A 13,525-nucleotide genomic window follows, 5' to 3' on the forward strand; every position below is an offset into this window, starting at 1 on the left:
ATCTACTACATAAATTCCATTATAAAAAGTGTATAAGAGGACATCATTTGTTAGTCTTAAAACATCTGCAGAATGTATACAGGAGAAATATTTCTAGGAAAATCCACAAAACAGCATGAAATGAGCACCAAACTGACTTAACATTTATATAGCCTTAACACCAATCAATACGATTTTTTTTCCACACTGCACCTAAAGCAAAATCTTCAACTTACCAGAGGCAAAATATTTAAATTCAATAATATATTACAGTTATGTCAGAGCATTGACTCTGTGATATACAGAATTCCCTGACTTTAATCCTGGATGGTATTTAACATCAACTTCATCTTAAATAAGGCATTCATTTTCAAATTTCAGAGGAATTATTCATGTGCTTAAAAGGAGGCACATGCACGAGCATTTTGCGAAGCTTTCACTCCTGTCCCTCTGCTGTTGATTATCACTTTCCATTAGGTGTAAGAATTTTTCATAGCAGGCACCAGAAAATTAGTAGAAAAGGAACAACACAGTTATTAGAGGGAAGCCTGGGTGATGCTCACTTGCCTGATCTTGTATCATTTTTCTGCCCTGTCACCTCCTCCACAATTTCCTACCAAATGCATTTGCTCCACATTTCCTTTTCTCCTGAGAGATGTTGCTATATGAAAAAATACCCATTAGGTACTTGGCTGGCTCAGGGCAGGGTGTGACAAACCCATCCCTCATCCCCCATCACTACTGACCCACGTCTGGGTGCTCCTGGTGTGCTCCTCCCTCTCTCCAAGGGTATGGATGAGTCTGGCTCACTTCTGGGCTCATTTTTTCCCTTCAGACTTTGACTTCCTTAGGGCCTGAATTTCAGGTACAGCCAGAGAGAGAATCAGGGAAATTAACCTTCAATGTGAAGGGAATTTTGCCCCCATCCAAAGTCTACCCGTACATACAGTCCCCAAAGGAAGAGCTACAAGTATTGGTCATTTTTGTGTCAAAACAAGTGATTTGCACTCAAACTCACACAATTTTAACCAAAGTGGTCACATTGACAGCAAACATGTTTATAGACAGGATTCTATTACGTTTCTATACAACATTACTTACTATATTACACTAATATATAATATCGCATTTACATGAAATATAACAAAGTAAGCATTTTGAAAATTAAGAGAAAGTGAGCTTCTTTTGCCAAACCTAATTAATCCTTGTGGGGAAGTAAAAATAAAAATAACTTCATAGACTTTAGGCTTTGCCAAAGCTGTATTTACTTATATGAAGATTATTACCAGGTTCTCTATTTTACTAATACAAATTTTAACCAGGAGTCTTCTCTGTGGGAAAAAACACTACAAAACCAAAACCCACCAGGCTACAGAAAGACTGTGAATTGTTTCCTTCTCTCGTTCATTGTTTTTCAGCAGATGTTTTGCTGCCAATATCATTCAGCATTTTATTTGTTTGCTGACCAGATGGCTGAGTATTTTCAAACAGGAGAAAAAAAAAAAACCCATAGCAAATAAGACATTTTTTCTTTACAAATTTTAGCTGAATCTTTATCAATATTCAAGTTTGGAAATACTATATGTTCTTATGAATATTCCATTTTGGGGGGAGGGGGAAAAAACAAAATAGAGACTGATGACATCTGCAACACTAGGGGGACGTCATGCTTGGGAGGTTTAGCCTGGGAACTTCTACCTAACTTGCAACCACTCATCCCAGAATAGGACCAGCCCTTTGTGAGGAATTAACTGCCTTATGTGAAACAACCCTGTTCATTGAACAAAGCAATAGCTTAAATCACAGCCTGACAAGAAAAATATGTAACACTGTACACTTATGAGCAAGCCTCATCCAATATTGCCCCCCTGGGCTGTCTCCAAACCCACAGAGTCTATTTCCACCGCAAGAATAACCAATAAATAAATAAAACCAAGGAGAAACTAGCAGCCCAAGGCAGCCTGAACTAAGTAAACAGTGGAGAAAACACATCTTAGATTTTACTTTGCCATCAGCTACATTCAGCTTTTGGATTCTTTTCTGTGTCTGTGCTGCTGACTCCAGTTAAAATGACCTCCAGTAGCAGGGTCTAGCCAAGCCTTGCTCAGTGCACTATTCTCCTGAAATCCAGATTTACCCATAGGGATAAGGAAGCCTAGGCAGCTACAAATCCAAATTTGTTATCATTTCTAGCAGCTAGAGAGTGCCCAGAGCTGCAAGATTCCCCTTGCATCCAGCCAAGGCCTGGTGAGGGATGAGCTTGGCGTGCCAGCAGTGGGCAGAGCTCTGTCCCTAGCCTCATTAAACCCTGTTCCAGGGGTAGGGAAATGTGTTATCAGAAGGCCTGCATCAGTAAAATCAACCAGCAGTGACTCATCAGCCACAGACTGGGGAAAGGCAAGAGGGAGAGATCAGGGTTTTGTTCAGGTACAGCTCCTCAGCTGTCCCTGGCTGCTGATTGTGCCCACGAGATATGAGCCAGCCCAGGACACAAAGAAAGAAATGTATTCATAGCTGGCTTACCTGCCTGGGCAATGCAACCAGCCTGTAATCACGCACGTGGGAAGCCATGAAAAATCCTGCAGCTGCCTTTTTTGCAGTGAGAAATTAAACAGAGATGCAAGGTCTAGCCCATTTGACAAATTACAAGCTGATTATTACAGGCAAGCTTAAATGTGTGTGTGTGTGTCCAGAGATAGATAGACAGACAGACATAGGTATATCCTACATGTATAATACAGAAATTTACCCTGGCATGAGCCTGATGTTAATTATTCCCTAGGATAGAAAGGGACTCTGCTCTGTGATAATGCTCCTTTGGTAGGAAGCTGCTACAAGGCAAAGCAATAAAAACTCTTGGCTCACAAACAGCTCTCCAGAACTAAGGACCAAGACTGTGCTCCTGCTGTGTTTCCTTTCTAATTCAGCAGTTCAGAGGCAAAGATTTAGATCCCTTCTCCAGTATAATTAGGTCACTGCAGAGACCTAACTGCACTGCTTGATGTCCCAGCTTATCAAAACACCCTCACCCCTGCAGCTCACAGAGAGCTGCAAAGTGACCTTGTAGCTTGTGTAACAGCTAATGTCACTCACAGTGGGGACTGATTCCACTGATGGTCCTTGTTTTACTTCAGGTAACTAAAAGCTGAGCACCTACCTGAAAAAAGCCAGCATCCCTCTGTAGCCAGTGTTAAAAAATGGGCATATTCAGCAGAAAAATTACTTTCAGGATGATAAAAACTAATCTTGAGTGGTGATTGTCTCAGCTAGATACTTAGGTCAAGCTAGGTGCCCAAGTTATACAATTAAAAGCAAGGTAAGTTATTTTTATGGTAGAAATGCTGTTTCTGCCCTGTGCTACTTCCACACCATCAGGATCTCATGCTTGGACTATGCATGGATCACTGGAGCAAGGTCTCTTCACACTGATTTTCTGCTGTCCTGAAGAACGAGGGTACTACGTGCTTTCCTAACATCTAACAAGTACCCGGTTATCATCACCCCATGACACAACTGCCTCTACTCATCCTTACTGCCTAACTGCAGGATTCCTGTGGAGTTCATCCAGAGCTTCTCCTGCAGTGCCCCATGCTGTGCTAGCTGCCATGGGAAAATCCATGCCAGGGGGCACACTGATAGCTCAGGGACCAGAGCTCCTTGGGTCTGTCCTGTTCTGCAGGATAGAGACTGCCCATGAGATCAGGTCATTGCCCCAGTAATTTATTCCTGTTTCTAGCATGTGTGGTGCCCAATGAGGCACTACTGGGTCTTCCCATCAGCCTACCAACAGTGTAAATGCTAAATTTAAATAATGTCAAAGTTTGTTAAGCAAACTTTCAGTAACAGTCACATAAGGCCTCCCAAAACCTTGAGTCAGGCATCATTGCTTCCACCCCATCAAATTCATAAAAGTCATTTTACTGCCACAGGACCTTAAAATACTATGCAACTTAGCTCCTCCTCATTTAACTTTACAGATTTTCAAAGTTCACATTTGAAACTCTTCAATACTGAGGAGCCAACTTAACTTTTATTTTCTCCCACCTTTTTCAATGAAAGCTGTGATTCCTGCATGACCACCTGATGAGGCTTTAATGTAATCTTTTTCCCTTGTTTAGCAAAGCAGTTCAAGAGATTTGCAGGACAGTATCACAATAAGCAATGCAGAAAACCAGCTGGTTTGTTTGGGTTTTTCTTTAATTTAAAAGCTGGAACTGCAAAGCAATGACTTTTCAGAGGAGCCAGAAAACATTTAAGTAGAGTTGGCTTTAAGTGCCATTAAAAATAATGCAAAACAAAAAGGTACAGGAATTGATTGGTTTTGGCATTATGCCTCCTCTTAGCTGGGGTGACTGAGAGTGTGATCATTGATCACAGCTATTTCAGTAGCAGTTCAGGGCTCAGTGTTGAACTATTTGTGATACCTGGTCAGTGCATGCCTGAAAGAATGGCTTGACTGTAATTGGATGTGTTCCTTCGGTGCAGAATAGAGCAACACCTCTGGATCTACTGCCTCACTGTGCAGAGGCTAACACAGAGAACAGTAGGCTACTAGTTAAAAAAGGGGAATTCAGAGCCCATGTGTATCCTATATTCAGCACCAAAACCAGGCATTAATTGACAGTCATCCTGTCAGATCTGAAGAGGAGAGTTGGCCTGGGTTCAGCTGTTACTTGAGCAGCTCTAGGGGGGAGCCACTCTCCTACTAATCAGGACACTTGACATTCACCACAAGGCAAGACAAGCTGCTCATCAGCAGGTCTGCAGGGCAGGTGCTTGTGAGGAAGGTGCAGCATCATAAGCTGACTCATTTCCCACTCCAATTCTATCATGCAGCCTTGTCCCAGCATCCCTGAGATGAACATCAGCTCGTAGTCCCTCCATGCAAACATGAATCCTGCCATAAAGAAGTCTGGTTACTGCCCCTCAAGCTTTCCTTTCAAAAGAAATCTGAATTTTTAAAAAATTGGATTAGATAAGAACAAACAGAATAGAAAAGAAAATAACTGTCTTGGGAAATCTTTCTTTTCTCCATTTGCTTCAGGGAACCACAGAGCTGGAGATAAAAAGCAGCTTAACCAGAAACAAGCAGCATTTGATCAGCACTGTTGACCTGCCAGCAGGAGGGAGCCATGGATATAAAAGCCTGGGAAAAAAATCAGCCGTCATCCGTTTCTGCTGTACACCTCTCAAAAGACACAGCACCACCCCTTGTGTGTATAAAATACCACCAGCCTCTGTGAAGGCCTTCCTTTAAGAAACTTCAGAGAGCAAGCCCAAAACCAGAAGGATTTCGTACACCACAGGAAACACCGTGGGAAATTAACACTTCAAGAGCCAACAGCTCAGGTCTAAATCACCTTCACCCTTCAGTTTGCTGCTGGCAGTCGCCACCTTGTACACTTGAGTTTTCTGTGACAGTACAATTGATTTAGACACTGATTTCTCTACTATTAAACGTGTCCTGTATTTTATCAAGCCAGCAGCAATTATGTTAATGGCACCTTCAGATTTTGCACTCCCCATCGCTCCTCCCTCTGGCTTGGTTGTCTAATGCATTTGAATTTTCTGACCATATTCATCACATCAAAAACACTTCTAAGCATGTTCAGGCCAGTTCTCCCCTCAGAGGGAAAGTTCACCCTCTCCCTAAAGCAGGGGTTTTTCAACAAATTGGATTATAAGATTAGCACTAGTAACACACATTGGTAATTATCATATAGAAAATAGCTCTTTTGACTGGGTCAACCCTGCTAACTAGAAGAGGGCCAGGGATCTGCCCACACTCATGGATTTACTCATCTTGTTTACAGGAATATCTTCTCCTGAGGCTCCTGTTCTTGGCAGAGTGGGCATAGCCTTTTAACCAATTCCAAACACCAAGCCACTTTCCTGTGGAATATCCCTGGAAAATATTTGTACCTCTAAGGTGGAACAAAATCTAACCAAATGAAACTTGAGCTACCCAGCATTTTCACCACCAATTAACAGTTCCTATCACTTTTTGTAAGTACTTTTCAATAGTCTTGAAGTGTCACCATAAATCACCTCTATTGTGTGTTGTATATCTTGACCACAAAACACTAACAGGTAAGAGAGAGGTTAATTCCATAGCCATGGGATGAGTGATTTGTTTTCTCTTTGTAGCAGTAAAAACTCAATGCCAAAGAAATTTTCCAGTTGGGAAAACACCATCATCTAGAATTATTATTTTTTTCATTGAAAACATGTCTTGCAGCCAGCAAATACCTTTCCTTGCAGGGACAGCACTTGTGTCTCTTAAGTCAAAGCACAACTGAGAGCAACAATCCAGTTCTTCCACACCTTTAACACACAGCTCTCATTTTCTTCTTCCTACATCATGAAATACAATCCCCTTGCTATTATCTCAGTGTAAATCCAGGCTAGCTCTATCTCACCAAAACTTCATGTTCTAGAAATAAAAGACCAGATTTGTGCCCTTGAGTAGGTCCCAAAGCCACCTGTATCACTTCTATTACCCCAGAACCTAAACGCTGTCTGAGTCATCTCTGACACTCTCCCAGCTAAACCCTCACCCTTTTGTTTTTGGCTTCTTAGTGTTTTTTTTTCCCTTATGGCAGGTGAGTCTGCAGCCAAATCAGCATTAGTTCTGACTCAGCACAGTGACAGGATCATCAGCACCAACACAGCAGAGCCAGCAGCTCAGCTGCACATGTCGTCCTAGATCATCTTAAATCAGCTCTGAGCCCACGTCCCAAGTGCACAGCGATTACTGTCTGGCACTATTTATCAGAGAGAGTATCACAATGCTTGTGAAACAAGGTCATTATGAGATTTAGACAATGTTTTGTACTTGAAAGGGTTTTGTTTGTTTTGTTTGCTTTAAAAGATGGTTGTTAAAATAAAAAACAAAATCGGAGGGGTTATTCATTTCTCTCCTTCAAAATCAGAGGTTTTGTTTTCAAATTACTGAAAACTGAAACATTCCCAGTACCAGCAATCAAAATCTAAACACACTTTCAGGCCCAGGGTAAGACCTAAGATATGAACAAAGACTGGTGAGCAGGACACTCTTTTCCAAGTAGGTGTAAGAGTTAGGGAAGATATGGCCATGCTGGATAATAACATTCGACCTTCACAGCAGCAGCCCCTAGAAAAACCTTGGCACCATCTGGGAGACATGTGGGACCCTTTCCCAAACACTGTTTCTTCCCTATCTCAAGCATGAGGCATTCAAGGCTGCTTTTCTTTTTACCAACCACTATCTGTTCTTCTCTAATCTTTTTATTTCTACTTAGTTGATGCTTACTGCTTCCTTCAGCAGGTGTTGACAGCAACCTACCATATGACACAGGGAAGCCTGCAATGATGGCATCTCCCTGCTGCCCACAGCCTGAGCCCTGCAGGTCTCAGAGCCTCTGGCTCTGCCCCAGGGTCGCTGAAGTCAGTGGCAGCCCTGCCAACACCTTCTCTGAGCACAGGGACAGCCTCATGGAAAAGGTTCCTTTCGAGTGATTCCAGCATTTCTGACCCAGGTCAGCACTCGGCGTAAAGCAACACACAGTACTGCCAAGGCCTTCCCAACCAACACCTGGAGGAAAACATGGCCTGGATGAGACAGCTGACAGCCCAAATCCCTGCAAAAACCCATCCTGGCCCCTGGCTGCCTGGTAGTCCTGATTTCATGAGCCATGGATATATCAGGAATCTCAGCACAGCTCCCATTCTCACTCAGCCTATGAAGAAAAAGAGAAAATAAAATTGTGGCCTTCTTTATAAATGATAAATCTCACCCTGAATGATCCAGTGATATTTGATGGTGGAAGAAACGCAATCTTGTGTTGGTTTAATGGCTACTACTCTTTTGAGTTTATGGTCTGTTACAGCAGTTTCCACTATGACTAATTCTCTTACAACCACGGCTCACTATCCAGTTTTTATGCCAGCATCTGTCTCCCTTCCCAGGTTTTCACTTCTGACACCTCACCAATCTCTCCTGTGCTTCCCCCACCTTGGTCTGCTCATGTGCTTTCTGCTGTGGTACCTGTTTTAACACGTCTCCTCACCTTTTGTGCACGTGTTTCCACTCCATCGACTTCACTGTCAGCAGTTTTGTAGCCTGTTTTTTGCTCCTCTTTCCTCATCTTTATGACCCTTCATCACCATGGAAAATGGAAGCTGTACATTTCTCTTTCCCCCACAAAGACAAAATCCATGCAGCAAGACATGAAAGAAATAAAATGGTCTGTGTAGGAATCTTTCCTCAGCCTCTTCTGCTGACTATGAATTGTTCATAGATTAAGTGTCTAATATTTTTCAAGGTGGTTAGAAATTACGGAATACAGCATTGGATCATCCCAGCAGCTGGTATAGGTAGCACCTGCTTTGTTGCCAAAATAGCAAATGCAGATGCTTCAGACAAATGCAAGAGGGTACCAACAAGGGGCAGCAAGGAAACCAGCTTAGAAGGAGAATTCTTTCCTAAATGAGCTATCCCATCAAAGTTTTTAAAGCCAACAGAGACTAAATGAATCTCAGAGATCAAATAGTTGTATTTGATCAACCCAAAGGTTATTTATGGTTACATAAAAATAAAAAATTATTACCTTTTAATAGTAAAAACATTTAGCCTTTCAAGTGCACAAAAATCGTGTGCATCTTACCCCATAGATTTGCATCTCAATAATTTCTCTATCCCATGCATTAATGCATGTTCTTTCTCTTGCTCTGTTAAGTTACTCCTCTTACCTAGACAGCCCCACCCTTTGCTGCGTGCTCATTAAGCAGCTGTAGAACAAACACAGCGTTCACGGTTCCTGAGTACTAATGATAGGGCACAAAACCACTCTGACAGGTTTTATTCTTTTCTTTTTCTTTTCCTCACCCACCCAAATTGTTTCACCATCAGCACATGTGCCGCCTCGACAGAGCCTTCTGCAATGACTCCAAACCTCTTCCCAAGCAGGTACAGCTCGCTTACAACACAAGAGTGTTTCAGATATTCAGATTTCTGCCAGCAGACACCCCTGTTACTCCTGCCATGTGTACTTGGTGACAGGCGTGCAGCTTACGTAACACCTTCCCACAGCTGACACATCTCCTCTCCATCCTTCACATGCAAAGACAGAATTTCACCTTGCTTCCCACACTGCTCAGCTCAGTACCTAGTATCCTGATTTAGTGCATTAATATACTTGAAATACTTCACACTTAGCTTAGACATACTGGAATTTTTTAACCATTTCTCATCACAAGAATTGGTGCTATTTCAACACACCAAATATCCCTTACTTGACCTAAGTTCAATTTCATGCTTCCCCTTTATTCTTAAGAATTCTTTGCCTTTGCCTTGCAAGTAATTTTATAAATTACTCATTTTCCAAGAACATTACTTATCTTGTTTTTGTCTTTTCCATAGGGATCCGAGCAGACTAGTGCAAAAATACATTCCCTTAAAGAAAGCATTTAGCTTTACCCTTTATAGGACATGTCTACTAAAACAGCAGGTAAACCATGCAATGTATCAGAATCACATTTATTATCAATGTCAAAGGCACTTCTCAATCTGCATAATAACTGAGAGTCAAACAGGAGTGTGAAAGAAAACATCTTTGCCAGCAGGATACTCTGTATCTCTCTTTGAAAGCAATTTGGCTGAATCGGAATCAAGAGAAGAGTCACTAAGGAAGTTCATTTTTTATTATTATTATTGCAAAAAAAAAAAAAAAAAAAAAAAACACAGGAAAGATGAAATGAAGAAAAAACCCATTTAGGCTGAGTATGAAATGTCATAAAAGCAAAATCTGCTCAGATTTGGGTGAATCTCTAAGGGGAAGCTGAAGAAGACTCATTCAGTTGAAAAGTTCAGAAAAGAAAAAATACAAAGCACTGGAATATAAGATGTAACAACCATTGTCTCTGCAGTAGCAGGGGGACTGGCATGAATATCTCATAATTTCCAACATAACAGCTTAATGTGTATTTAATGGCAGTGAAAAGCATGGATGTCATCAATTCCACTCAAAGTCATAATTTATGCAACACGTGAAATATTTGCTTGAGTACCCTGATCATCACTGGCACAGCAGAAAGAATTCACCAAGCACTTATTCTTTCACCACTGTCCTAATTCGAGCTGCCAAGTCCCCAGAGGCACAGAGTTACAGTAATGGGTCTCCCCAGGCTCTGGACCCCAGAGGTACCCCAGAAATCCAAGCTGAGCCTGCCTCCATCTCTTGGGGATGCACAACTCACCTTTAAATTTGCTGCTGGCACTGGAGAGCTCAGGGAATGTGATGTGAATGACCATCATAGCCTGGCACTGTTGTGCCAGAAGCTTACGACTGTATCAACTTACTCCAAAAATTCACAGGAGCATTAATTCAAGCTGCTTGTACCCTTGGTTTCCAGCACAAACACACCCCTCCTAAATCCAGCGTGCTGAACTACTACAGTCCCTGACGAATGAAGTCAATGACAAAAAGGTTTCTGGAAAGTGACATTGCTAGACATTATTATTTTACTATCCATGTAATCAGAGCACCACAGTGCCTCAGGCACAGCCAGAGATCCCACTGCTCCAAATGTTGTGCCAGCACAGAAATCTCACAAACCAGCAGATATCTGTATTTGTCATAAGTGAGGGAACCAAAAACAAGTTGTCAAGGCAGGAGTGGGGAAAGTGCTGCTAAAGAAGGATCCCCTATAGATTGAAAACAAACCACCTGTCAGTACATTAAGCCTTGTGCTCCTCAGACTTTTCGGGTATAAAACAAAAGATGTTTGCCAAGATTTTAAAGGACTGCAATACCCTCTGACAGGCTGTACTTTCTTATGGCACAGCTTCATCCTGTCTGAGTCTGCCCAAATCAGAGTCAATCTCATCGGGAGCTGATCTGTTGTTAATGGCAATACACCCAGGTCACTCAAACTGGACTAAATTAGGGCAAATGACAACGTTTTGAGACAAAATTATTAACTTCTGTTCTTCCCTTTTGTAAAGCAGCTTATCTGCTATCACGGTTCTTTGTAAGCTCCCTTTTTTTTTCCCCTCTGTCTCCATCCAGACAGGTTTGTAATTATATTTCCTGGGACACACGCTTTCAGGGCTGCACACACCCAGCACAAGTAACATGCAGCTTTTTAACCATGTGAGTGAGGGCCGTCTCTGTTTCAAAGAGCACTCAAGTCAAGTAAAACAACATTTTTAGCCTCTCTGAAAAGAAGCCAAAAGAACACAGGTCCAGATTCACAGGTGTACAGGGGCTTCAGAAAGAATTTGCACACCTAAAGCCCAATGTAAGATGCTCAAAATACCAGCCCTACACTTTTGGTACCACTGCACAGGTTCAGCTCTCACTCTCACCTTTAACCATCTGCAGAGGTTCTTTTTTTTTTTTTTTTTAAGCAAAGACTTTAGGATGAAAACATGAAAACAGCTTTAAAAGTACCTGTTTCCCTTCACCAGCTGAAAAGGGAGCTAGGTAATTTAAAGCAGACGGCTGCAAAAATTCCCCTCTCTGGGAATGACTAACATTTAGGAAAAACATGCCCTGAGAATGATCAACATTTAGGAGAAACATGCCCAAAAACGACACTGATTTGCCAGACATCACCTCTCCCTACTGCAAGATTTCCCACGCTAGACTAGCACTGAGCTCTGCTACTTGGAAGACAACAAGGAAATTTCATAGGCAAAGAGAGAATATTCCCCAGGTCAGAAATGCTCTTTCATCACAGGAAGGAGACATGGACTTCTGCACACCCAGCGGAGGAGCTGCAATAGCCTCCAAGCATGGGTCAGGAGCCTTCCCCAACCGAGTGCTCCCATTCGGCTGCACTCACCAAACCCACTCTGAGAATGTACAAATTGGTTCTTGCAAGAGGTAAAGTGGAGAAGCTGTGGTCCTAGAGCATCCTCGGATGGAAGTGGGTTAGAAGGAAGGGGACTGACCATTGTTAACCCGCTTACAGGTTTCTGCTTGCCTGAACAGAGCTCCGGCCACCTAGATCCGTTTGGGATGGTGATACCCAGCCTCCTCACCTCTACTGCTGGTTAAAACACAGGAAAGACCCACTTGGTCTTTAACAACAGCAGAGAGGATTTCCCTGCATGTAGAAGTAAGGCTGGAAACTCTGGAAAAATAGCTTCATGGAGTCCATGTCCCTTTCCCGGAAAAGCTCAGGGGCCAGCTGGGGCTGTGCATCCCCGTCCGGCCGCCCCAGCGCCGCATCCCGCACAGCCGTGCGGAGCGTCCCCGCTCCGGGCACACCGAGTCCCGCCAGCTTCGGGTTCTTACAGCAGCGGAGAGACAGAAAGTTTCTCTCCCCGTGTCACACGCACGGCTCAGCCCCGGACACACCGAGCTGACACCGGGCGGGCGGGACAGCTCCACACACCATCCCTCGCTTACTCTCCACCTTTGCGCTGATTCAACACGGTATTTAGAAAAACGGCGAGGCCAGCCCAGCTCCGTTCGTTTGGAGAGGGACTCTCCAATGCACCGAAGGGAGCAGCGATCACCACGGGCAAGGGGAGCCGGGAGCGCGGTTCGCGACCGACAGCCAAGGGAGCCGCTCTACTCGTGATGATGCGGGAGGCTCGGCCGCCCCAGAGTCCCCCCCGCACCGCGGTGGAGGGTCCTTCCCCGTGGGTCTGACTCCTCTACCATCCCCCGGACAGCTCTGAGGAGCCAGCAACACCCCCTTGCTGGGATACCACCCTCCTCCCGAGCCGGTGCATATCCCCCACCCGCCCTTACGGATGGGGAAAACCCAGAGAGGAGGAGGAAAATCTCACCTCTTCGCAGGGCGGCAGCTGCAGGGCGGCCGCCTGCCAGCCCAGCAGCCAGCAGCACACCCAGGCGCTGCCCGGGTACCCCAGCTCCGCTCCGGCCCGCCGCATCCTCAGCATCCTCAGCAGCAGCATCTTCCTCCTCCTCCTCCCCCGCCGCGGAGCGCCCGCGCACCCCTTCCCGGGGGCGGGGGGTGCTGCTGGGGCTCACCGCCCCCTGCTCCTGCCGGACACCTGCGAGCCCCGGCCGCGGGCTGCCCCTGGCCCTGCGCCCCGCCGCCAGCCGGGCATAACCCCGGGGCTCTCGGACACAGCGGCCCCGGCGGCCGCCAGCCCCGGCAGCCAGAGCCGGGAGGAGGGGCCGGCAGCGGGGGGAGGAGGAGGAGGAGCGGCAGGGGGAGGAAGGCTGGCGCAGGCGCACGCTGCCGAGGCTGCTCCAGCCCCGGCGTGGCGAAGGGAGCGCGGAGCATCCTCCGGCCGCGTCTGAGCAGCCCCAAAACCTTCGCGGCGGGGGCGAAACCCGCAGGCACCGCTAGCGGCCCGGGCCATACTGGGGAGCACGGCAGCAGCTCCCTCCTGGAACCTCTGGGTTCGATAGGCTGTGGAATGGATTCCCCCCTTCCCCAGCCCTGCCGTGGGATGCTGGCCTGCATCCCCCGCGGTCTCCCGCCTGACTGCCGGCGCCCCTATCCCTGCCTGAACCCAGCTCCCCACTCCTCGGACCGCTAAGGATGCCCCGTGTGCCCCACGCACGGCGGGATCCCACAGGCA

At 45.2% G+C, this 13,525-nt stretch overlaps 1 protein-coding gene across 1 annotated transcript in view; it reads right to left on the minus strand.

Moving 5' to 3' along the window:
- Positions 1-13,065, minus strand: part of ELAPOR2 (endosome-lysosome associated apoptosis and autophagy regulator family member 2) — a 95,174-nt gene extending 82,109 nt beyond the window's left edge. Inside the window, exon 1 of the mRNA XM_021531029.4 lies at positions 12,761-13,065. Within this exon, the coding sequence (XP_021386704.2) occupies positions 12,761-12,889 (129 nt within the window). The 5' untranslated portion in view covers positions 12,890-13,065. The remainder of the gene's footprint in view (positions 1-12,760) is intronic.
- Between the last annotated feature and the right edge of the window lie 460 nt (positions 13,066-13,525).

This window comes from Lonchura striata, chromosome 1A (genome assembly GCF_050655825.1).
Source record: "Lonchura striata isolate lonStrDom1 chromosome 1A, ASM5065582v1, whole genome shotgun sequence".
Taxonomy (NCBI): Eukaryota; Metazoa; Chordata; class Aves; order Passeriformes; family Estrildidae; genus Lonchura; species Lonchura striata.